This window comes from Manacus candei, unplaced genomic scaffold (genome assembly GCF_025592945.1).
Source record: "Manacus candei isolate 608988 ecotype Guabito, Panama unplaced genomic scaffold, ASM2559294v1 h1tg000008l, whole genome shotgun sequence".
Taxonomy (NCBI): Eukaryota; Metazoa; Chordata; class Aves; order Passeriformes; family Pipridae; genus Manacus; species Manacus candei.
In genome coordinates, this window is record NW_026138056.1 from 21,644,524 (window position 1) to 21,668,696 (window position 24,173).

At 35.4% G+C, this 24,173-nt stretch overlaps 1 protein-coding gene across 14 annotated transcripts in view; it reads right to left on the bottom strand.

Annotated features, from left to right (window-relative positions):
- ASPH (aspartate beta-hydroxylase) overlaps positions 1-24,173 on the bottom strand; it is a 109,879-nt gene that overhangs the window by 40,350 nt on the left and 45,356 nt on the right. For 7 of the 14 annotated variants that reach the window (XM_051770950.1, XM_051771002.1, XM_051770893.1 and 4 more), the window contains 7 exons: positions 24,074-24,118; positions 21,005-21,043; positions 20,060-20,104; positions 19,907-19,948; positions 18,877-18,927; positions 17,867-17,911; positions 8,480-8,521 (listed from right to left, as the gene is read on the bottom strand). In XM_051770950.1, coding sequence (XP_051626910.1) covers positions 8,480-8,521; positions 17,867-17,911; positions 18,877-18,927; positions 19,907-19,948; positions 20,060-20,104; positions 21,005-21,043; positions 24,074-24,118 — 309 coding nt within the window. The remainder of the gene's footprint in view (positions 1-8,479; positions 8,522-17,866; positions 17,912-18,876; positions 18,928-19,906; positions 19,949-20,059; positions 20,105-21,004; positions 21,044-24,073; positions 24,119-24,173) is intronic. The other 7 variants (XM_051770903.1, XM_051770940.1, XM_051770922.1 and 4 more) reach the window with 7 other exon arrangements.

Genomic DNA, 24,173 nt, shown 5'->3' on the forward strand with positions numbered 1-24,173 from the left:
ATTCATATTTACAAAGGAAAGGTACTAAAGCAGCAGTGTATTAGGATTATTATATCCCTGTTGATCCTTCTTATAATAGAAGGCACCATAATCTTTCATTGCATTATATATCAAGAAGTTAAGAAGAAAAAAAACATCAAAACTATCTGACACATAGGAGTTTACAATTTTTTCAGGATGAACCACCACATAACATACTTTAATATATTGGTTTTGCTCCCCTAAACACTTCAGGTTTCATTGTAACCCATGACTTGAAATCAAGCATTTATACTGAAGCACACAACAATGCGTTTAGGGAATGTAGTTATCATGGAACTAAACTGACCAAAGAGGAGCTTTGTTTTGTGTTTTTTCATTATACACATGTTTTTAACGTCGGTTGTTCCTTCCCCAAGGAAGGAAGGAAGTCGGAAAGCAATACTTTCCTATCTGTGGCCTATTCCAGTCTTGCTCTGTCTTACTTTAATATTATGCATTAAATAGGAAAGGAATGTCTTTACCGCATTTTCATGCAGTTAATGATGATAAGGATTAAGGAGCACAGCACTGGCTCTCCTCCAAGTGTTCACACCCTTTGAACCCAGTAAAACTCACAGAACCAGCTCCTATCACAAAAGCAAGGATCTCTCCACCCCAAACCTTCAGTGCACAGTGACTAACAGGTATGGTCAGAAGTTTCTTACACAACATCACTGGGCCTGAGAAGAATAATTCGTAACATGCAAAAGGCTTGTTGGGTTTTGTCTCTGTTTTGTTTTCTTTTTTCTTTTCTAAAAATATGCCAACTCAGTTTTCCAAGCAACCATTGCTATTTCTAAAGCCTAGCTTTCTCAACAGCAGGTGTGGATGAACCCAGAAACATCAGCCCAAGGAACCAATGAAAGCAAATGATGCTAAGGACTTTTTAGGTTCATTGAGCTCTTAGCTGCCATGTGAAACTGTCCATTGTTGTGAGCAAACTGAGGCATGTCAGTTCCTCTGAGTACATGACCTGAGAACCTTCCAGCTGGACATCACCACCAAACACCTGGTTTCATTTCTGTTCTCTAAATAGGAGGCTGTACATAGACACGAGAAATAATGTAACCCCCAACTAAAATGTCAATTCGCAGTTCTTATGGCATGAATGAAAATCTTTATCTAAGGCTGGTGAGTCATATATGAACTGTGTATTCAGTAAGACAGGACAGCTATTTGTCAGCTTTTTAGCTTTCAGCATTCATGGAAAGACAGAGTCACTTGGTCCTTCCCAAACTCAGTACGCATAACAACAGCAAGGTTCCTTTGAGGCAAAGGAAAGCAGCTTTCCCACGCACAGAGAAACTGTTACTGCCTGTGGGACACTGTTTCTGCTGTTCATTTGAATTTACAAGGAGATGAGAAATAGTTCATGAAGAAAGAGTAAATTAAAATCTTAAAAGTCTGTGGCACAAAGATGCAATATCTTTCCCTTCATATCCAACTTGGGTGATGTGTTGGAAGAACCTTTTTGTCACCCTCCATTACAAAGAAGTATTATCTGACTATTTTCAGTACAATTATATATCATCTCTAGACCAGCGGGAGATCAATATAAAAAGCTGGAAAGGAGCTGTTAACATAAATATTATTCATCTGCTAGGCACCAATATAACACAGTAAACATTATATAACGAGCAATCATTTTCATCTCCCGTTCTACTCCTTCCTGTGTTAAAGGATTCACTAGGGAGCTTTCAGTGTAACCATCAAGCATTCCTCTATATTAACCAGATAGCCTGCTATCTCCCTGCAGGGGTATTTTAATAAATTATCCATTTCCTCCTTCTAGTGCAATAATCTTTTAGCAGATGTGACCCAACATATTAAATTCAACATTACAAAGTTAACTCATCTGTTTTCAGAGGAAAAAACATGTAATTTTTCTTCAATGGCAGATTGCACCACGTCACTGAGGTTGTGCATAATCACACAACTCCTAGGATGGTTTGTTGTCCAAATCAGGTTGAGTATTAAAACGGTAATAATTTTTTAATGTATCATATTATGGTATTTCAAGAAGAATACTGAGGACTTTCAGTAATAGCCTTGGATGTAAGGATAGGCTTTGTATCTAGGACTGCTGTCTTAGTATTCCTTAAGACTCCTTCAGAGAAAAGGGCTTCCACTGTCAAAGCAGCAAGCTAGGAAATATTCCTATAAGAAGCTCTATGCTAGTTCTTGTGTTGGAGAAGAAACAATTACCACTGATGACAGGCAATCTCATATCTCCCTTATTAAGATATAGAAGAAAATAAAAAGAAACAAAAAAAAATAGAAGGAAAATCTTTTGGAGGTGATAATGTATTACATTAAATGTGCAATAAACTTAATAGCCTGCCATGTCATCCAATACGAGATGATGAAATAGCTACTTTATATACCTGTTCTGGCATATGAAAACTAAAATACCAGGCATATTTTGGTTTTATGTTGAAAAACACTTTGACATCACCAAAAGCAGTGACAATCTTTTTTTTCTACAAAAGACAGAGAACTTCCTTTTGAGTAATATTGAATGCACTGCTAGATACTCCTCAGACCACAAGAGCACTGCATAAAAATTAAGGAAAAGTAACCAAATGATTAAACATGATTGAATTACTTACTTTTGATGAACGGTTTAGAAATATTTTGTCTTTCATTGCTGGGGTGGGGAAGAGAGCAACATTTACATCTGAATAAGCAAGAACAAAGAAGACTAAAAAGGCAGTAGTAAAGAGTTTGCCAGTGGAAGAGAGGTACATACTGCTCTGTAAAAAGTAGCTATAGAGATGAAAAGAATAAATTATTTTCTGTATCATCATAGTCAGGATAAGGAATAGAAGGCTTAAAATTGCAACAGCAGGAAATTTGGCTTGAACATCTGGAACTACTATCTCTGAGCAAGCACAGTGGAACAGGTTGCTAAGGGCAGTTGTGGAATCCTAATTACTGAAAAATTGTAAGAACAAGCTGTATAAGCATCTGCCAGGAACAATGCACACAGCTGATAAGGCCTTCAGTCAACCAAATAGGCAAAGTAAGCTTTAGGGTCCCACCTAGTCTTATGTTCTACAATTTCTGTAATTACTTCTATATGTCAATGCACTGTAGTGACAATACTATATTTACACAGGTAACTTCCATTCTCTCATTCAATAATCAGAGAAATCCCCACAGAAGCTTGCTGTGCCAGTCATCACAGTGACCAAAATTTCTCCTAGTCCTACAATAGCAAACTGAAGTCCAAAAACTTTTCCCAATGCAAAACTTCATCTCAGTACTACAGTAACAGAGAAGCCATAAGTGATTAAAAACAGTGTTGTGACAGAAAGCAATCTCAATTACCACTGCTGTTATTAGCTTTTTCTGTAAAAAACTCAAGCTAATAACATTTAAAAAATCAAGTTCTGTGTATCTTCATTTGAAGCAGATCTATCTTTTTATCTTAAGGAACAGTCCAGACAAACAGTATTAAAAAAAAAAAAAACAAACTTGCAAACTCTATGTTGATTTATTCACAGAATTATATTTCCTGCTACTTGACAGCTTTTAATGTGAGAAGTTGCCTGAAGAAATAATAATAAAGGAATTAAAACTCTTTTAGGATTGCTAGACAAATGCCCTCAAATAATCAAATGTCTGTATAGTTCTGTATAACTGAGCAGAACACGAGCTTTGAAATTGGTACAAAATGCCAAGTAGCCAATTATGTTAATGCAGAAAGTGCATCCGAACCAATTACATGAAGTAACAAGAAAAAAAAATGATAACTTGCACATAGCAAAAAAATTGATTACATATCACCCTAAGTCCAAAGCAATACAGAAAAAACTCAAAGAAATAACACAAATAACTACTAATAATACTTCTATAATGGAGTAAATGAATTTTCTCTAGCCTTCAGAGAAGGGGGAAAGGGTGTATGTGTGAAATCTCTCCATTTCACATTTTCATCTGAAATATAACACAATCATCCAGGCTAAGGAAAACCTCATTCTCCTAAAAGAGAAAACACTGATGACCTGCCTGATTAGATACCAGCCTGATTTCTCAAAAGAGTAAATATCATTGGCCAGAAATAGACAAAAACATTGAATACTATCATAATTCTTTCACGATTTTTTTATCCTAAAGAGACATCATGCACTTGGCATTTTAACAGATAGCAAGTTACTTTTAAGTGGGTCAAGATATTTTCTAAACTATTCTTTTTCCTGAAAGGATCACTTAAAAGATGGGGTAGGTTTAGCACAACACATAGCATGAACTGCTCTGTCCTTGCTGATATACTCTGAGCCTCTGATCAAAGAATACATGTACGGTTTTGTTCCTGAGCAAAGTAAGCGGGAGATAATATCATGCTGCTATTAAAAATCCCAGAACAATTAGTGATTATCTCTAAAAACTACTATGCACTTTCATACAGGTAACATAAATCTTCTCTCACTCCTGTGCCTTGTAAAAGTTGGGAGCAGATATTCTACAGTTCTCTGATTTTATTCTGACACAACAGCCATGCTGTGTTGAGAAGAAGGACACTGCAAACAGTGAGCTTGTTAGCTGCTGTCCAGAAAGACATCTCAACTGGAACTAGCTCAGGCATTTTTTCACTCATTTTTGCTGCCCTTTTCTCCTCCTCTCTCTTTTGCTCTGAGTACTAATTATTCCTTTTCCTAAGCCCTCTGCTCCCTTTCTTATGTTCAGAGCCTAGTAAAAGTGGTGAGGTGGGAGGGCAGGCTTACCTCCTGCACTGGAGCTGACACTTTGAACCTGTTCTGTTCACTGATAGCAATGACTGACAGCCTGGACGGTCTAACTTGGAGTTTTGGGAGGAAGATTGCCTTCCACATAGCATAAACAGTCTTGTTTTAATGTTTGGAAAGTAATGTTGCAGGATTTATAGTTAATTGAGAGGGGTAGTAGCCTGCTCTGTGATTATGAGAGTACATATTAGATATTAGTATAAGTATTTCTTGTTAAAAATGTCTTCTAATGACATTTCTAGTTCCTTGGAAATGGCAAGGTAATATCGTTACAAACTGTCTGTGGACTTGGGGAGAAAACATGAGGATAGAAAGATACTACTCCCTATCTAACAAACCACCTCACGAGAGTGCTTTGGTTCTTGTAATTAGACTTTTTTATTTACTCATTAATTTGTTCATATTGTCATTATCATATTAAGGGAGCATTCCTAGTGGCTTCCTCAATCTTACATCTGCTACTACTGGCATGTAAAACAGGCAGGAGTTAGGACTCTGGCTTTTAGTTAACTCCTTCATAAGGCATAAAGATTCAAAATAAAGCCTGGTCTTTACAGTCACCTTGAGGACACACGGTACCCCAGGTTTTTAAATTGAAAAGTACTCTGGAACAATCCTACTGCATTGACTATATGTTGTGTTTGCTGCTGCTGGGTAGGTTGCAGGTGTCCCTGCTCATTGCAGGGGTTGGTCTAGATGGCCTTTAAAAGTCCCTTTCAATTCAAACTATTCTATAATTCTATGACTTAAGTCTTAAATACAGTTTTAATAAGAGATATAACTATTTACCTGTAGAGGTTATAACTCTATAGTTATGTCTTCTCATATTATGCCATCTCTAAAAGCTAATCTGAACTAAAAACCTCCTCGTGTGATGCAATCTCAGTCACTCCCAGCAAAGGCTCCTCCTGTCAGTTCTCCATCTTAAACTGTCAAAAACTAAGGAAGAAATTTCCAGGGGGGCCACAGGCTTTGTTTCCTAAACACCCTCCTATTCCTGCTGCGATACAAATTCAGTAATAATGCTCTTGGCAACTTGTGGATGGCAACTTCTGAGTGTGGAACAATGACAAGTAGATACCAATGATCATGGTCTGTAGCTGTTTTCCAAGTAATTTCGTGACCTTCTCTTTTACTAATTCCCCTCACCACTTCACCCCCAACACTCCAACCTCCCCGATCCAAGTTTCAAAGTTTTAGTTATAGGTTGAAAAACACACACAGATATATATATTAGCAGACCAATTACTTTTACCTGGAATTCAAAATTTGCTCAAGTAATTGTCCTCCTTCCTCATACTAGTCCCATATCATTACCCAAATTGGTTTTGGAAATTGTGCTGCCTCTCAGTGGGCGCTTGAATGAGAATTTGATGATGATGAAAAACTCCTGTCATTGTCCTGTTGTTTGGGAAGCTCATTATGTGAGATACAGAGTGTAAGTGATCCACTTGTTTTATGGGTTTCCATAAAGATAACTTAGAAGGTATAAAACCAAGTAACTGCATCTCAACAATTTAAAGCCAGGAGCACTACAATAATTAAAGGACCTTTCTAAACTGTACTGGTAGAACAAGCAAAACACTATAATCAACTTATCTGGGGAAGTAATCAGACAATAAAAACTGAGGTATTTTAGGGACTAATAAAGCTTGAATCTAATGACTATAATAAATCTTTAGCTGCAGCTATTCCAGAACAATTTTCCTCGCAGTAAAAAGTATTCTACAGGGCTTTCTGTATGAAATTATTACTGGTTGGTTGGTTAGATGTTGATCGTAAGAAACAACTGAAGAACCATAATTTTATTTTGGCATGTATTTCCATCATCTACCTCTCTCTTTCACCATTAAGTCCTTGGGCTTCTCAAAGGCTAGACTCAAGTTAGCCTTTACACAAGCTACTATTTTTACGTATAGTGGATGGTTATTGTAAGTCATTTCATTATATTGTTCTAATAGTTCCATAAAACTAGTACATAATGGTAGGGTTTTCTACTATCAAGTATGTACACCTAGTACAGTAAAGTATTTCCTGCTAAATCTATCCTGTTAAAAACAGAAATGTTGATGTAATTGCCTTGCTTTCCAAGTTTTTTTTACTTTTTATATGTAATGCTACCATGTGACATATATAATACTTAAATAAAGTTTGCCATATATAATACTTAAATAAAGTTTAAAGTTTGCCAGTCCTAGAAACTTACATTTAAAATACTAATATACAAAACCAAGACACCTTACCAGAAGATCATAAAATTATTATTCCTAAGTACTCGTATATAAAATAACTGTCACAAAGAAAATGAAAATAGGAATGAAAAAGGAGCAGTAAAGAAAAAGAAAAAAATAGGAAAGACAAAGAGCCAATGAATCCCTTGGCACAGGCCCTGAGGTTTCTGTGCATTGTCAGCTACAAACCAGGATCCTAGTGAAGGAGGCTGTGCAAGCTTCATGCAGTGACAGGGAATGCATAAGGCCAGAACAAATGTCATTGTAGGGAGAACAGATTCACAGTGCTCTCTAGCAAAAACCTGACTTCCTTTTCCATTAATTCTGCCTCTGCATCTTCCTACCCAAACTAAGCTAGACAGAAACCCTTATTTGGTAAACATGGAGTTGACAAGGACTGATTTTAATGTCACCTGTCTCTCCAGCCTTAGCACAGTTGGCAGTGCTGAAGCCAGCTCCTGGGGTCAGGCAGCCCAGGTTGACTCTTGCTCACAGATGTAGGAGGAGCTTGGTGAAACTATGATCTACAGAATCCTAAACTGGGACAACACACATTTTACTCTTGAAACAGTAGGAGTTGTCACAACCACCCCATGACCCAGTGCAACACTATAGGTTTGGAGAAGAGTGGTTGGAAAGCTGCACACTGGAAAAGCACCTGGGGGTACTAACCAACAGCCAGGTGAACATGAGCCAGCAGCATGTCCAGGTAGACAAGAAGGCCTATGGCATCCTGGCTTGGATCAGAACTGGTGTGTCCAGCAGGATTAGAGCAGTGATTTCCCCCTGTTCTCAGCACTGATGGGGCTGCATCTGAATCCTGTGCTCAGTTTTGGGTCACTACAAGAAAGATATTGAGGTCTGGAGTATGTCCAGAGAAGAACAACAAAGATGGGTCAGGAGTGCAAGTCTTATAAAGAAGCAGCTGAGGGAGTTGGGATTGCTTAGCCTGAAAAAAAAGGAGGCTGTGGGGAGACCATAAAGATCTCTACAACTACCTGAAAGGAGGTTATAGTGAGATAGGGATCGGTCTCTTTTCCCCAGGTAACAAGTGACAGGACAAGAGGCAATAGCCTCAAGTTGCTCCAGGGGAGGTTTAGATTGGATAGCAGGAAAAATTCCTTCACTGAAAGGTTTGTCAGGCTGCCATGGTGGTATTTAAAAGATATGTTACTTGGGAACATGGTTCAGTGTTAGGTTAACAGTTGGACTCAATGATCTTAAAGGTCTTTTCCAACCTAAACAATTCTATTGTTCTATTCTGTGATCACGTAAGAGTGGAATACATTGATGCCAGCCTTGGAAACAACTGTGTGTTTACTTTGAAAAGCACATGCTCTCTGGATGTTTATCCAATTGTAGTTTATCTACATCAGATGTACAGCAGCTAAGCACCATTACTATTTAACGTGGCTTAAATCAATCTTCCCAGAAAGCATGGTTCTAAATTTCAGAACAGACTGTTACTTTCAGACTTACCTTTTTCTGTTTTGTCTTGTTCGGTTTCTTTTTCACTTTTCCCTGGAATATTAAAAATATAATTTCATTGGAATAAATTTATGTTTATGATAAAAAGATACAAGAAAATTAAAACTTATACTCAAAACATAATTGAGCCAACAGGACTTCTTTCCTTCATTTTTATTTTTTAAAGAAACCATAGATAACTTTCTGAACTATATAGTTACCTTTAAGGTCTTTCCCTGCAGATTCTTCAAATATTACATTATCGCTTTGATCACAAAATATTTCCTAGAACTTCCTCTCTAGCTACTTAGTAGATTTTGGTGATACACATTCACAGTATTGCAAGAAAGAAAATCTGTTAACTAATTAAAAACTACTGGGAACACTAGCTTAATACATACATTTGATCAAAATATGAAAAACAAAATCGATTGGGAACCAAACTCTCATTTTCAATTGGGCACTTGAAAGCTTTTGTTTTATTAAACTTTTAAAATAATTTAACATCTGTTCTGTAAACATTTGACTGCACAGGTAAATGTTAAGACAGTTAAGACAGCCCGTAGCAAAGACAGACTACATCCTGTACCCAAATCACGTATGTGTGTATCATGAAGGTAATAGATACATAAACATCTTTTTCCCTCCTCTAAACACTATTTGATCCTGCCTTACTCTATAACATATAGAGCATCTTGCTTCACAATTACAACACTCTTATTCTGTTTCCAATTTTGTCCCAGCAAGCTTCCAATATTTCATTCTAATAAACTTAGAGAACACTAAACAGGGAGGTCAGTTGGCTTTTTAGTTAGTTATTTTCCTCTCAAATATATACTGTTTAATTTTGAGGTATATATATATATATATATATACATATATAAAAAAAATAATTTTCTTAAATTTCCAAGTCATTTAGAGACACCTTGTCAGCATATTCAGTCTTCACTGTTTTTCAGACTGATTGCTCAGAAGCATTATAGTGTGAATAAAATACACCATTTAAAATGCTGGAAAACATTTCATTTTTTCATGGAGAAACTGGATTATGCACATACTTGAAATCAAATTATTTAACATTCTAATTTCACCCTTTACTACAGATTGACAACTTCTGCTACTGAGAGTATGGACACTACAACCACTACAACTCTGATTTACATTCAGCACAAGACAGAATGACCATGAACTTGATTATGATATGGTAAATTAAATAAATATCGTCACGCTGAAAGTCATTCACCCCTTAAATTACATCATGAAATCTAGATTGTCAATTAAATAGAAAGAAATTACAAAAGATGTATAGAGTCAATTACATACTAAGGGATAATTATTACTATAAGAGTATATTAATGGAAGTGTTATGCAGTACTTCCTAAAACACTGACTTTTCTATTTTTTTGTGCATAACACACAATAAAGAAAATGGTCGTGTATATCTGTACATCATCAGAAACACTGCATTTTAAAAAGAGCAGTAATGCAGGTCCAGATGAGATAACAGTTTATAGCTTTTACACAGAACAGTTTATATACTCATATTTCTATTGTTTTAATCAGCTCACATTACCGTGATACAGCATGCTACTTAGCCATCCATTTTCCCTGTATCTTCTTCCTTATCAGCAACACCGATATTCTCACCTCACCTCTTCTCTCTACTTCATTCTCGGTCACTCAGTAACCTGCTTCCACACATCCTGGACATTCATGTTATTTCTGCAACTTCGTCATCACAGGAAGAATAAGTAATAACCTCATCACTCTAAAGCCTGCTTCTACCTCCTGTTTCTTGTCTGGCTTCACATTTCTTTACTACTGAGACTCATGCAACATACAACCTACAGTTCTCTATACCTATTTATGCACTAGAATCAGTTCTCCAAACTCTCTCTCGGACTTTTTTTCAGTCTGGATTCTGCTAAATTAGTTGCCATTGATTTTACCAAAGCCTCTCCAATGATCTTTTAATACTCCAGCTTCTCCTTCTAGGTAGCTGCTTCTGAAATTCATCACAACTTGATCATGTTAGCTCGGAAGATCTTGTTTCTCTCAGCTCTCACCACACTTAACTAAGAATTCACTTCAGCAACATATTCAGCACATATTACTTTTTCCCTCCACACTGATCCCTAGGATACTTCGATGGTGCAAAAGGTTTTAAATATGCTATTCTGACAAAGGCTTAAAAATGTGCCGTCTCAAAGATAGGGATATGATAATAAATTTTAAGACTATTTTGTCATCAACTAAAATCAATTGTAGCTCAAACAAACAAACAAACAAAATCTTAGCTCTTCAAACCCCTTTCATCTTTTACTCAATTTCTCCATTTCCAGCAAAACAAACCTAGATCAAAATCACAGACAAAACAGCTTTAGCTAAGCTGTACAGGCTAGGACTGCTATCACTGTGTAACAAATGCACCAGGTATTCCCAAGAAGGTTTCTACGATGAAAAATAAATTTATTTTTCATATTACAATACATCTAAATGTTTGTGGCTGCATGTGACAATGACCCAAGTCACAATTAAAAATGTATTTCAGACGTTGCAGATTTTACATGAATCTCAATCAACACTATAAGTGTACGATACAATTTATTTACATACACATAACTTCTGAAACATGTAAAATTACAAATGATATTCAGTAAAAACATTAAATTTTTCAGTATCTTTCCTATATCAAATCTTAGCTATTTTCTTTATGCCTTAGACAGAAGTGCCATGATATGATATCTTTTCAATTACAGAGAATGTTAAAAAGTCACTTAAATTGTAGTAAATTGTTGGTATTAAAATACAACTTTAGCATCCTACTCTTTGCTAATTTGTATTTCTTCCTTTGATTTCCAAAAAAAGCAACTGAATCCAAGATTTCATAGATTCACTGAAATATAATAAGAGGCAATGTAGTAATGTGAAAATATAAGAAAAATGTAGTCTCTTGACATTTTCTTAGACTAACATTCAGAAACATTGGATTATTAAAGCTATGGAGGTCTTTGAAAACTGAAAAGGTTGAAGGAATACTTTTGCTTTCAAACAGAGAACTGTGCAGACCTTACTAGGTTTCTAATCTAACTATGGACCATAACCATAACATTCTGTATGAAAGGTAGATATCACACTTTCCCCAGACATTTGTGTTTGTTAAAGAATGCTATCGCATCCATTTTAAGTTACAAACAGAAATTATGTATCATGGGAAAAATTCAGGCCAAACTGGTCACGGAATGTTAATGCTCCTAAAGGGTCAACAGAATGCAATTATAGAAGACACAGACCTTAGAGTACTGTCTGTTTCCTTCACATAACAGCAGTCAGAAATAAAATTAATTTTACTTGCTATATTTCCTCCTCCTTGCAAATAATGTTTTCAAATATATTTTTAAATATTCAAATTTATAATTTAAAAAATAATATTAATTAGTGGATGAGTCAATTATCCCTATAGTTAATATCTACCACATTTAGGAATAAATAATGACACTAGAAAGACAAAGATATTCTTCTGTGTTTTATTGCAGTCAAACAATAAAATGGATTAAATATACATTTTTCAATAGTCCACTTGACCTTGCTCAGCTTGGCATATTTTTGTAAACATGAAGCACGTAAAATCACATACCCAGTTACAAAATACTTAAAATTTGATCACAGCATAATATACTCTCACAGTCCCATAATTCTACAAATAGACTGTCACTGGTATATAAAAAGTCCTCCATTCACCATTCTAAAATTATTACCAAGATTCCTCACAAAATATGGCTTTGTAAAAATTATTGCTCTGCAATTCACAATCACAGGTAATTTTACTACAACATCCCATCCCAAAACACATCACAGTCTAAGAGTATTATTGCTTTCCTGAAAAGTCTAAAGAAATCACTTTGGGACATCTGTATTTGTTGATCAGATGCAACACTCACGTGGAGTCTCACCGAAATCCCAATACCAAAAAAAAGGCAAGCATATATGATGCCCCTTTCACTATGAAGTTAAGCATCTAGAAACCTGACTTCAAAACAGTGTTACAGAACTTGAAAATCTCCCTGTAAACCCAAAGGCAACCACTATTAGGGTTACCAAATTGACTTTTCTTTTTATAAATTTATCTTACTTTATTTCTCCTAAGCTCCTGTATCAGGCTTGGCAACTTCCTAAAATCACAGCAATTATTCCTGAGCCAAAAAGGAACACATGCAAAATACCAAAGAATAAAATATGTCTCCAAAATTGTGGAACAGCAGCACAGAACAGGTAAAAACCACACCTGTTATATTAAAATCCTAAATCACTCACAGTCTAAATTTCAGATGTACCATTTATAAGAGTATTTATAACTGTAGGTCTTAAATTTTGACATCAAACTTTTCCAAAGGTTGAATTTCAGAAGTTTTTTTCCTTTTTTTTAATAAAATTTGCAAATGAAGTATTTATACTCAAGTTTTTAAATAATTTACTGAATGTAAAGCTAACTAAATCTAGCTTTGAGATCATTATATTGGGAGGCAAACTAGAAAAATTTTACTAAATTCAACCTGATTCCAGCAACTCAGTTTTGTTGCAATCTCTACTAACATCCTGACAGACTATCATGTAGTCTCCAGACAGTTTTGCTTTATAAATCAAATGGGCACAAATAAAAAGTTCTAATTCACACATCAATGGTTTTTGAAAAGTGTAATTTAGTAATCTGTCCTTTTATTGGTATAAATTAAACACACACATTTTGCATCTTGTTAGGCTATTTTAAAAATAACCTGAAATTCATGTAGTGTAACTGTTGACATAACATCAGTGCAAAGAGAGATAAGTCAAACTTCACAGCATAGTGTGTGCCTGATTAGTGTTTTTAATAAAATGCAATTAGTCTGTATGCTATATCAGCAGTTATAAAACATTTAAAAATTCATAATATGTTTCATTTGACCAAACTGCTCTGTACATACTGTACGAATCCACAACAAAAGATATATATTAAAATCTGAAAAAATGTACTTGCTGCTACGTTATAAATAGAATATTAACAATTGCTTAAACAGTACATGAAATGCAGCTCAAAGTTGCAACTCTGTCACAAACACAGAAGAAAAAAATAATGAATTCACTAAACTTGACCAAGGGAAAAAAAAAATATCAGACAGGAATGTAAACTAAACATCCAAATGTTAAAAATGCTTACTAAAATGACAGTTGGCTAAAACCCAGTTACAACATCTTAGTGTTCATTCCCCAAACCCTGAACTGCTTGGTAATTACATCATAAGATCTATTACAACCATCTGCTCCCCTTTTGTAGCGTATGGTTAGGGCTGGTCCTCCTGATGTAGGGACTTTTCTTTTGAAGCTTTAAGTATCTGAAAAAATAAGGGGAAATCTATATTAAAGGACCAACCAAAACACAACTCACTCTAAAACAACAACAAAAAAAATCTTAAATGGTAAAAAATGCAACTTTGTATCAGACTAGTCAGTTTGAGAAAGCTATAATTTCTAGAAGCTACCTTAAGGAATATACACAAAGTTGCCATATAAGGTGGGAAATATTTATCTACACAGTAAATTTTTTTATTACCATATGGCACTTCATTTACCTTGTAAAGGAAATCTAGGCCATGTCCCAAACACATTAAACCAATTTTTTTTGATTTGGTGGGTTTTGTTTGGGTTTTTTGTTTATTTGTTTGTTTGGTTTGGTTTTGGGTTTTATTTGTTAAGGTCAAAGACAATTGGAAAAGAGGAGCCAGGGAATAAGGAAGGGTCAAAGTTCTAAAGTGGAAACTTCTCTACACATAAGGGATTTCAGCAGTTGGTAAAATAAATGTAGGGTTATAAAAATGTCAAGGATACAAGGTGAAGGGGAGGAGTGGGACAACCCATAGATATTTTATATCTGAAATCATATAAGATGGATCAAAATCCAAATACAGAGAGCAATGGTATCCCAAAACCTGTGATATGTCTCCCCTAAAATATGCATCCAACAAGAATCACTCTATCACAACCACTGCAATTTATGTGCCAGTGTAAAACAGGATTAGTAAAAAAAAAATCTGAAGCTGGTCTATCACATCATTCAAGTGCATTAGTTAGAAAAATGTGGATTATAACTGAAGCTAAAGTAGCCTACATCTGGAAAAGAATACCAGTAATAATTTTAGAAATAAACTCAGAGAATTGGAAAACAGTATCTACAGATACCCAAACATGTATTTTAGTAGTATTACTTCTTTTTTCTGATATACCCTGAAGTCAGAAAAAAAACTTTTGACTTGCACTCCAGCATATTCCAATCCCACACCCAATCTCTTCACTGGTGATGTGAGAATGTTCCTCACAGCTAAATTCAGCCTCTGAACTATCTCCTGTTTTCTTTCTAAAAAAACTAAATTCCTATGTTTTACCTTATGATAAAACAGCTGCTCCCAACCTGACAGAAACTGTTGAAATGCAGTTGCATCAATTTATAAAACTGAAGAATAAGGACTCTATAATGATATTCTGAATTTCTTTTACACTGTCTGAAGTTATGTATATTACATAAATAGATGTAAATATACGTAAAGAGTGCATATGTGTATAAAGGGATTCTTCATTCAGAAGAGAGTTCTTGGTTGTCTGTAGTACAATGAACTTCAGTGCTGAGAGAACAGGAAATATTAGACTTTGAATACCTAAACACAAAGACTTCTGACAATAAAATCTCTGTACTGAATCTTCCCTCACAAATAACATATTAAAAAATCCATGGTAAACATGAATGTCATACTCTAAGAGGAATATTTGAGAGTAATGTTGCTTTCTAACTGAAAGATTCATATACAAAAAAGGCAGATAAACATACTGAATAGCAGAAATAAATAATAATTTAATACTTATTTTTATTCATGGTCAACAGTCATTTACATCCTCTGTTTCTTTTCTCAGTTTTCTGAGATGCTACTTGAATTCTACTTTTTGTGCAGAAACAATAAGAGGTAAGGGTAACCTTGTGATTTAAGAAGTGTTGTACTAGTTTTGGAAACAAATACAGGTAAAAAAAAATAGATCTAAAAGATCTTTTGAAAGCATCAGGAATGCATAGTATTTCAAACTAGAACATGCTATTATTCTAACAGTGTTTGAAAACAGTAAAGATTCTTTTAGTATCACAGTACAACAAAAGGAGAGTGGACAACTATGTTCACAACTATGTTCATTTCCACCATCGTATTTGAAAATACGTCTGCAATTAAAGGAATGATCGTCCCTCTGTACTCAGCACTGGTGAGGTCACACCTCAAATCCTGTGTTAAGTTTTGGGCCCCTCACTACAAGAAGGACATTGAGGTACTGAAGCATGTCCAGAGAAGGGCAACAAAGCTGATGAAGGGTCTTGGAGCATAAATCCTATAAGGAGTGGCTCAGGGAGATGGGGTTGTTTAGCCTGGAGAAAAGGAGGGTCAGGGAAGACCTTATCTCTCTCTGCAACTACCTGAAAGAAGGCCATAGCCAGGTGGGGGTCGGTCTCTTCTGCCAAGTAACAAGTGATAGTTAAGAGGAAACAGCATTGAGTTGTGCCAGGGGAAGATTAGATCAGGTATGAGGAAAAATATCTTCCCCAAAAGGGTGTTTAAGCACTGGAAGAGGCTGCGCAGGGAAGTGGTGCAGTCACCGCCCACGGCAGTGTTTAAAAGACATGTAGATGTGGCACTCAGAGACATTGCTTAGCGGTGCACTTGGCAGTGTTAGGCTTACAGCTGGACTTGACCTTAAGGATCTTTTTCAACCTAACTGATTCCATGATTCTATATATTTTGGAAATCATCACTACTGTACAAAACACCTAAGATTATTTTTATTAATTTATTGCTGCAAGACTGAGTCATAAATTACAGCATAGAAGTGACAGAAATGTGGTCCAAAACTTAGAGATTTCAAGTTGGCACTTGCATTCTGACTTTAATTTTAAAATAGTATATGTAAGCCAACAGATCATCCTCAATATCTTCATATCAACACAACTGGCACTGTGCAGTGGAAACTTTCTAACAGTCCAGTAAGGGCCTTTTTGTTATTTTAACTTTAAGCAGAAATATTTTCTGAGAGAAAACATGTTTTCCTCTTCTACCGTTACAACTTAAAGCACAACAAACCAAACCAAGAATACCTTTGCTGAACTTCTTGCCATGCTGTCAAAGCAGCTACTGTTTGTTCTTATACTGATTATAAGCTTTGGTTAAGAATACTCCCTATTCATTATGAAACAAAACATTTTAGATAAGGCGTCTATTAATTGATATCTATGGCTTCAAACATTTCAACACACCATATGGCTGTTATAAACAGATTAGAAAGACCTCACAGACAACACAGTTACATATTGATATGAGCATTTCAAATCACCTCAGTTAAGGTTCAGCAAATAAATTAAAATATTACCTAAACCATGCCTTCAATCTGTACTTGGCAACCACAAAGGTCTCCTATATTTTTTCACTTCTCTGGTTACTTTTGGCACAACCAAGAGCCAAACAGAAGTTTCCTTTACTGCATGGAAAAAAAAAAACCACCCCAGAACCCTCTGGGTACCACACCTCCTAAGAGCTTCTGCACAGTGCAAAGATTAACTAACCCAGAAAGGTGCTCAGGCTAACAAGAACAAAGCAGAAATATAGCCGTCAGTGCTCTTGGATTGCAGCTCAGCTGATCTACTGCCCCGAGATACAACTCTCACTCAACACAATTACTTTGTTACAACTAACAAATTAGTACCTTATAACAATTAACTCCAAAAAGCAGTGAAATGTAACAATATATAGTCTCCAAATTCCGAAGCCACTTAGCTACTCTAAAAATGGTTTTGGTCAACTCTATGTTTACTATTGTCAGGCAATAGATGGAAGAACTGGAAGTGCTCTTGTTCTTGATATCAGTTATGTCAAGAAAAATGCAATGGCACAACAAAAAAAGTCCTGTTTCCAGAGCATTGCTCAAAGAATGTACCACAGCCAAACTCCAATAGATCTGACTGACACTCAGAGAATTAACAGTATCACTGTCCATGATCAGTTACTCTGGAGAGGAAGTATGCACATATTCTGAGACCTGAAATTGTTCTATTTCCCTTTACAGTAAAACTGTCCAGCTCTATCTGAAATCATTACAAATTAAGTTGTAAATTAAAACCACTAATAGTTTATTTGGAATAATAATTACCGAGTAATTACTGCTACCACTGATCAAGTACACCAAAAAATTATCGCTTCAAAACCAAAAAGCAACTTCGACATTACTGATATCCCTTCATGCCTCTCCACAAAGTAATTTGTTTATAAATTTCCATGTAGCTAGAGCTTCATTTTTTATTTTCTAAAAAATCCCAAGCATTTAAAATTGACTTACCCACTCGAACATCATTTGAATAATCCTCAGCTTGAACAGGTATTTCTGTAAATCAAAAATGTAAAAATAACTCAAGTTGGATTTCTCCCTTAATATTTTTAAAAGCCACTTTTTTCTCTTATGTTCAAAACAGTGACCTATCAAGACCGCTCTGTAATACTGCTTTTGCAGAAGCGGAATGCAAATTTCTTCCTCAGATGAATTTTTCCAAGGGGAAGATTAATATTTAAGGAGGTCAATGAGTAAATTGCAGAATTGCACAGTTTCAAAAATGATACTTCAAAATTCTGAAACTATACTACCCAAAGCACAAATCTCCCAGTTTCACATGCTACTGCATACAGGCTTAGAAAAATTCATATACTTCCCAGCTGCAATTGTGAAATACTTGACCTCAAAATTCAATTATTTTTAATTCCATATGTACGTTTAAATTAGACATGTCACACATCACCAAGTGTTATTACTGCTAACAGACTGAAGGCTGCACACAGTCCCTATTAATGCAGTCAGGCTCACCAGAAAAAACTTCACAATAGCCAGGATGCTGGTTGCAGACAATAAGAGGAATCAAAGAGAGGGAAATACATTCTCTGACTTGGGAAGCCCACAAATAAAGCTCAAAGTTGGGGAAACTTGATTTCTCACATATACTCTCTTTCCCAAGTATGCACTACTGACTGGTTGGTGGAAAACAGAGCAAAGAAAAGAAATCTTCAGTTTTATCATATGGCCTAATATGGTCATTTTTATCAATGTAAGTTTTTCTGAGTTGGTAGCACTCTCAACTTCTAAAACTGAAGAGTGCTTTGAAAGCCATTAAAATATTGTCATTAAAAAACCCAAGGTGACAGATTCCAACAACACAGATATGTTTGTCCTCAAAAGAAAACAGTTGCAGGAAAAGTTATGAATGTATTTTTATTGCAGCATAAAATTCTATTTCACAATATTTATAATTCTCAATTTTCTTTTAAGTGGCAAACCCATGTAAAACATAACATACAAACCTGATTCCTCTGGTTCAACAGCCACATCGTCTTCTGATTGCTTACTTTCTACTGTTACAAAGAAAATAAGTGTTAAAATTCATAAATAGTACATTTACAATTTTGTTCTTATCCCCTAGCACCCACACAATCAAATCAGTATCAAATGAGAAGGAAGAGAAACTGCTGTTTCCCCATTTAATTAGAATGCATTTTTCAAACAGAAAATCTAAATAAATATAGCATCAAATGCTACACACTGTGCTCAAACTAAACTACTTAGATCACTTAGCTCTAGCTGACATGTTTGAAAAAAACTTGCTTAATGACATTTTTAACTTCTAAGAACAAATCTTTAAATCACACAGTAGTAGTAGTTTAAAATTTCCCAATACCAATACAGCAAACAAAAATTTACAACTTAATCTTTTTGAGTGGCAACGTTGAAAATTAACACAGAGCTCCAATTTGAGGAATGGAGTAAGTACTTCATATGAACATCATGAAGTTCAACAAGGCCAAGTGCAAGTTCCTGCACTGGGGTCAGGTGCTGGAGCATCTCTCCTAAGAAGACAGGCTGAGAGAGTTGGGTTGTTTAGTCTGGAGAAGAGAAGGCTGCAGAGAGACCTTATCGCAGCCTTTCAACAAGGGATCTTGTGAGAAAGACAGAGACACTTTTTACCAATGCCTGCAGCAACAGGACAAGAAGCAATGGTTTTAAAGTGAAAGAGGGTAAATTGAGATTAGACATACGAATGAAATTTTTTATTCTGAGTGTGGTGAGACACTGGAACAGGTTGTCCAGAGCACTAGAGATGCTCCATCATTGGAAGTGTTCCAAGTCAGACTGGACAGACCTTCGAGCAATCTGACTTAGTGAAAGATGTCACTGGCCATGGTAGAGTTTGAACCACGTGATGTTTAAATGTCTCTTCCAACCCAAACTGTTTGATGATTCTACATACACATTTATCTGCTTTGTTTTTCATCTGCTTGTTTTTTAATTAAATTAATATAATTTTTTTCTTTCACAAACTATAAAAACTCATACCTGAAACATCTTTAGCAACATCAAAATCTTCAGTAACTTTATCTATAATAAAAAGGGAAAAGTATATAATGAACTTGCTTTTTTTTAACATCAGATTTTCAAATGCATATATTTTATCAAAAGACTTTAAGATCACAGTTACAAAATATATACCTGGCTCTGTGGCTTCATTCACCTCCTCTGGAAGGTCATGAATAGCTAAAAAAAACCCATTTGATTCAGAGCAATAATGAAGTCAAGCCCTCAATTTATGGAATTTACACACAGCACAAAATAACACAACTAGCGCACAGACATGTTTACCTGTGAACAGTAAACTGCTATTGACAAACAGGAACTTTGATGAATTTAAGGGGAAAAAAACCACGAGAGAATTCCTTTACTTCATTCTAAACTAAAGAACTGTAGTTTTTTTTCAATCAGCTGTCTGAGATGATTCCAAAGAGCTGCTATTTCAAGACAACAAAGTATACAGGACGCAGAGAGGGTACTGCAGACAATTTTTAATTGCTTCTGCTAATTAGATAAATGTACCCACAAAAGTCTGCATCAAAGTAGAGTTAGTATTTGCAGCCTGTACATTTTGAATGATCTTACACACTGGTTGCAAGGTTCTGAGCAAAGATCACAGCAGGCAGCAGGTTGATTATCTGTGCTGAATTACTGTGTTCCTACTGTCCACTAAAAGCCTCAGATACCCCACTTCGTGTCACTTGAGACCTTAAAGATGAATCCTCAAGGACAGCATCTTAAAAGGTGTCTCAGCTCATAGTCAAAAACGTAACAAACCTTTGCTGTAACTGGCAACTGTCATAACTGAAGGTGACACAGATTATATATCTCAATATATACAAACAGCAAGATTAAGTTGATAATTGTTATGCTAACTTGCTTAAAATATTTCTCTGATTTTGAAAACAATATGTATTCTAATAACACTTATTTAGAGGTATTTCTACTTGACATATGAAACAAAGCTTTTCTAATATGTTTCATAAAGAGAAATATATACAGATGGTGGGATGTGTGTGGGAGTTACACACACCCCACTCACACATATACATACATACATATGCATTAATATATATATGTATATACCTGTATCTTGAGTCTCAGTCTGCTTTTCATGTTTGGGTTCTGAAAGAAAAAATAAAGTTGCTGGGTGGTTTATAGGAAAAAATATCCTAAAAATTTGGTTGTTAAGCATCCAGGTAACTTCTTTAATGATAAAGTCCTTAAAAAACTTTCCCTACTTTGGGGTCTGAATAGATACATGAACCCTCTTGGGAGCTTGTAGTAGAAATTTTACACACACACACAAAAAATATACTTAATGTGAACATATTGCTGAAATTTCAAGCCTTTCTATCTACATAGGTGAAATTCTGAAAACAATGACAACATTAAATCCATACTTCTGTACAGTTGCTATAATTTTTCTATGTTCTTAATATTTGAGTAAAGAGTCAGTCTAATTTTTGTAATTTTGAAGAAATAGATTAAGAATACGAAATATTTAATTTTAGATAATGTCTGAAAATAGAGGAAAATGCTATCTATTGTCTGAATTTTCAATATACACTCACCGTAAATTTTAGAACTAAAGAAGTTCAAAGTTCATTCAGTGTTTTGAATGATTTCATTATCTTAACAGGTACTAACTCTCATCTGAAAAAGGTCAATCGGCCAATTACGTAAGATTTAAAAAACCAACCAACCAACCAAAAACCCCTCACGTCTTTATAGCAGTGATTCATCTTATAAGGTACTAATGGTCATATGGTTCTCCCTACATTCCTTAGAAAAAAGTTCTTACAGAATATCCTTAAAAAACCATCCAAAACTCTTTAATTCTAATGAAAATCTCAAACTTGCTTTCCTTCTCCAGTTTCATTGCTACAAGCTGTAGCAAACTCTTCGTAAAACTACTGAAAGTTGTGTACAATAACTGAGTTCTTCTATTCCAAATTATATGATCAATCTATTTACACACTCCACTGTAGGCTATCATACACTTATTTCAACTACAGAATTTTTAGCATTAGCAATAACCTCAGTGATGTGATTACAGGAACCACGATCCTATTAGAGCTGGTCCCTGACTGAATTAAGAACCAAGTCATACAAAGCAAGAGTCACAAAAGAAACTGAACTGTTCTAGCCAACAATCCTCTTGGCACTGCCCTCAGCTTTCTGACAATTCCAGAAAGCACCAGAATTTAAGAAAACATTTCATCAGAGGGTCTTGCCAGAGGAGGGGAAGCATCTGATAGAGATGGGGAAGATACACTGACTCCAGAATAGAGAAGCTTACACTTCTGTTGACTTCACAGACAACTGCATCTCAAGCTTTAAACTGAATCTTCTTGAGGAAGTGAACTGCAGTTTTGGAGCCCATGCCAAAACCACAGGCTTTACATTTGAGAGAAAGAACTTCAGATCTCCACAATGGTCTCCATCCCTTCTTTGACTTCAAAAAAACAGGTGCTAAAACTGCTTTTCTCCAGAAACAGAGCAAATCTGTTTCACTTTCAATCCAACCAAAATAGTGGAAAAAGGTACAAGAAAGATGGGTCCATAGACAAAAGGGATGGAAAAGGGGTACAACTGCTAAAATGGTGTCTAGCACATGAACGTGAACATGCCCTGAAACTTGACAGACTGAACTCCTAAGGAAAAACTGGTGTGTCACAGAAAGGCAGATCAGTTGACCTGCCTTTTTCTTCCACACTGCTCCAGGCTGGAGCTCTGAAATTCCTCCAAGAAGTACAAACGCATGGTGCTTTCTCTTACAACCAGAACGCCTTCAAGGGAGAACTTGAAAGCAAGGTAAAATTATGCCATGAAAAAGCGAACTTTTATCAAGAGAAAAGCAGTTTGCCACAGATTATGTTGAACTGTGGGAATAATTTATTCCATAAAGAAGCCTGGTAAGCAAAGAACAATAAATTTTTTGACAGTCACCTGCTACCTTAGAATTTCCTTTGGAGAAATATTCCTATTCTTGTTATCATCCTAATCAGAGGATTGGATGCTATTTAGAACTCTCACTGTAGCACACAGAGGCAACTCACATGAAACCACTGCTTGCTGAAGCACATGAATTACTCACAAAATAGAGTGATTCACTGTTATGGTGCCAGGGTGCCAGAAGAGACTGCAGAATATGAAATAGTTTTGCAACTGATTTTATGAAAAGCTGACGTAAATTACTTCAGTTACCTCCCTGATCAAAAAGCTGAGCTTACTCAAAAAGTCGATATAAATAATAGTTCTCGAGGGCATGGAAGCATTTTCTGTCCATGTCACCACTACATATGAAGAAGTATGAAAGTAAAGATTAAGAGTTCCACTTCTTCATATCTAGGTGCGAGAAGCAAGAGGAAGTGATTCCTGTCTGGGAATCGATCGTAAAATAAATATCTCCTGGAAAGGTGGGTAAAAAATAAGCCCCAGGAAAAAATCTAGAGGTCTCTTGGTTTTCCATCCTATTAATGCCAAGACATTTTGTCAGGGGCACCATCACTGAGGCAAATAAGTATTTTCTGCAGACTGCGAAAGACACAGACTATGTGCTAAATACACCTTTGGGCCACTAAAAGTCTTCTGGCATCGAAAGACAGACTTAAAAATGATAAAGCATTATCAGTAGGCTTTCTTATACAGGTCATGAAGCCATCTAAAAACTACCTATAATTCAGAATCAAAATATTCTTAAATCATTTCTATATACAGCTAACTTCTACAGTGCAATTTTGGATCTTGTTATGGTTTGCTTGCTTTTAAAAAAAAATTTAAAGACATTACTTTCTTCTTGACATCACATTAACTTCAACATCTCTGACATATATAAATTCTTTTTTTATCCACAAACACTTCTATATGATTTAAAATACCAATATCCATTCTCCTGAAAATTCAACCCTCAAAATATTATTCAGCCCATTTGGGTGATATTAAAGAGAAGTAGTACTCATATAGCTCTTAGTATTTTTTCAGAATATAAACAAAAACATGTAATAACTGATGTAATAACTCATTAAAGAATGGAAGTTATCTAAGAGCTCCAATGTTTTCAGTGTTGGGTGGTTTTTTTGCATGATTGTTTGGTTTGGGGACAAAATTCAATGAAACTTCAATAAAAAGAAATAAGACTTTGGACTATACCTGTGTAATGTTCCATAGCATCTTCTAGTACTACCTCAGAGTCACCTTAAATAAAAATATTTTACATTTCCATCAATTTTCATGCAACAGCTAAATATCA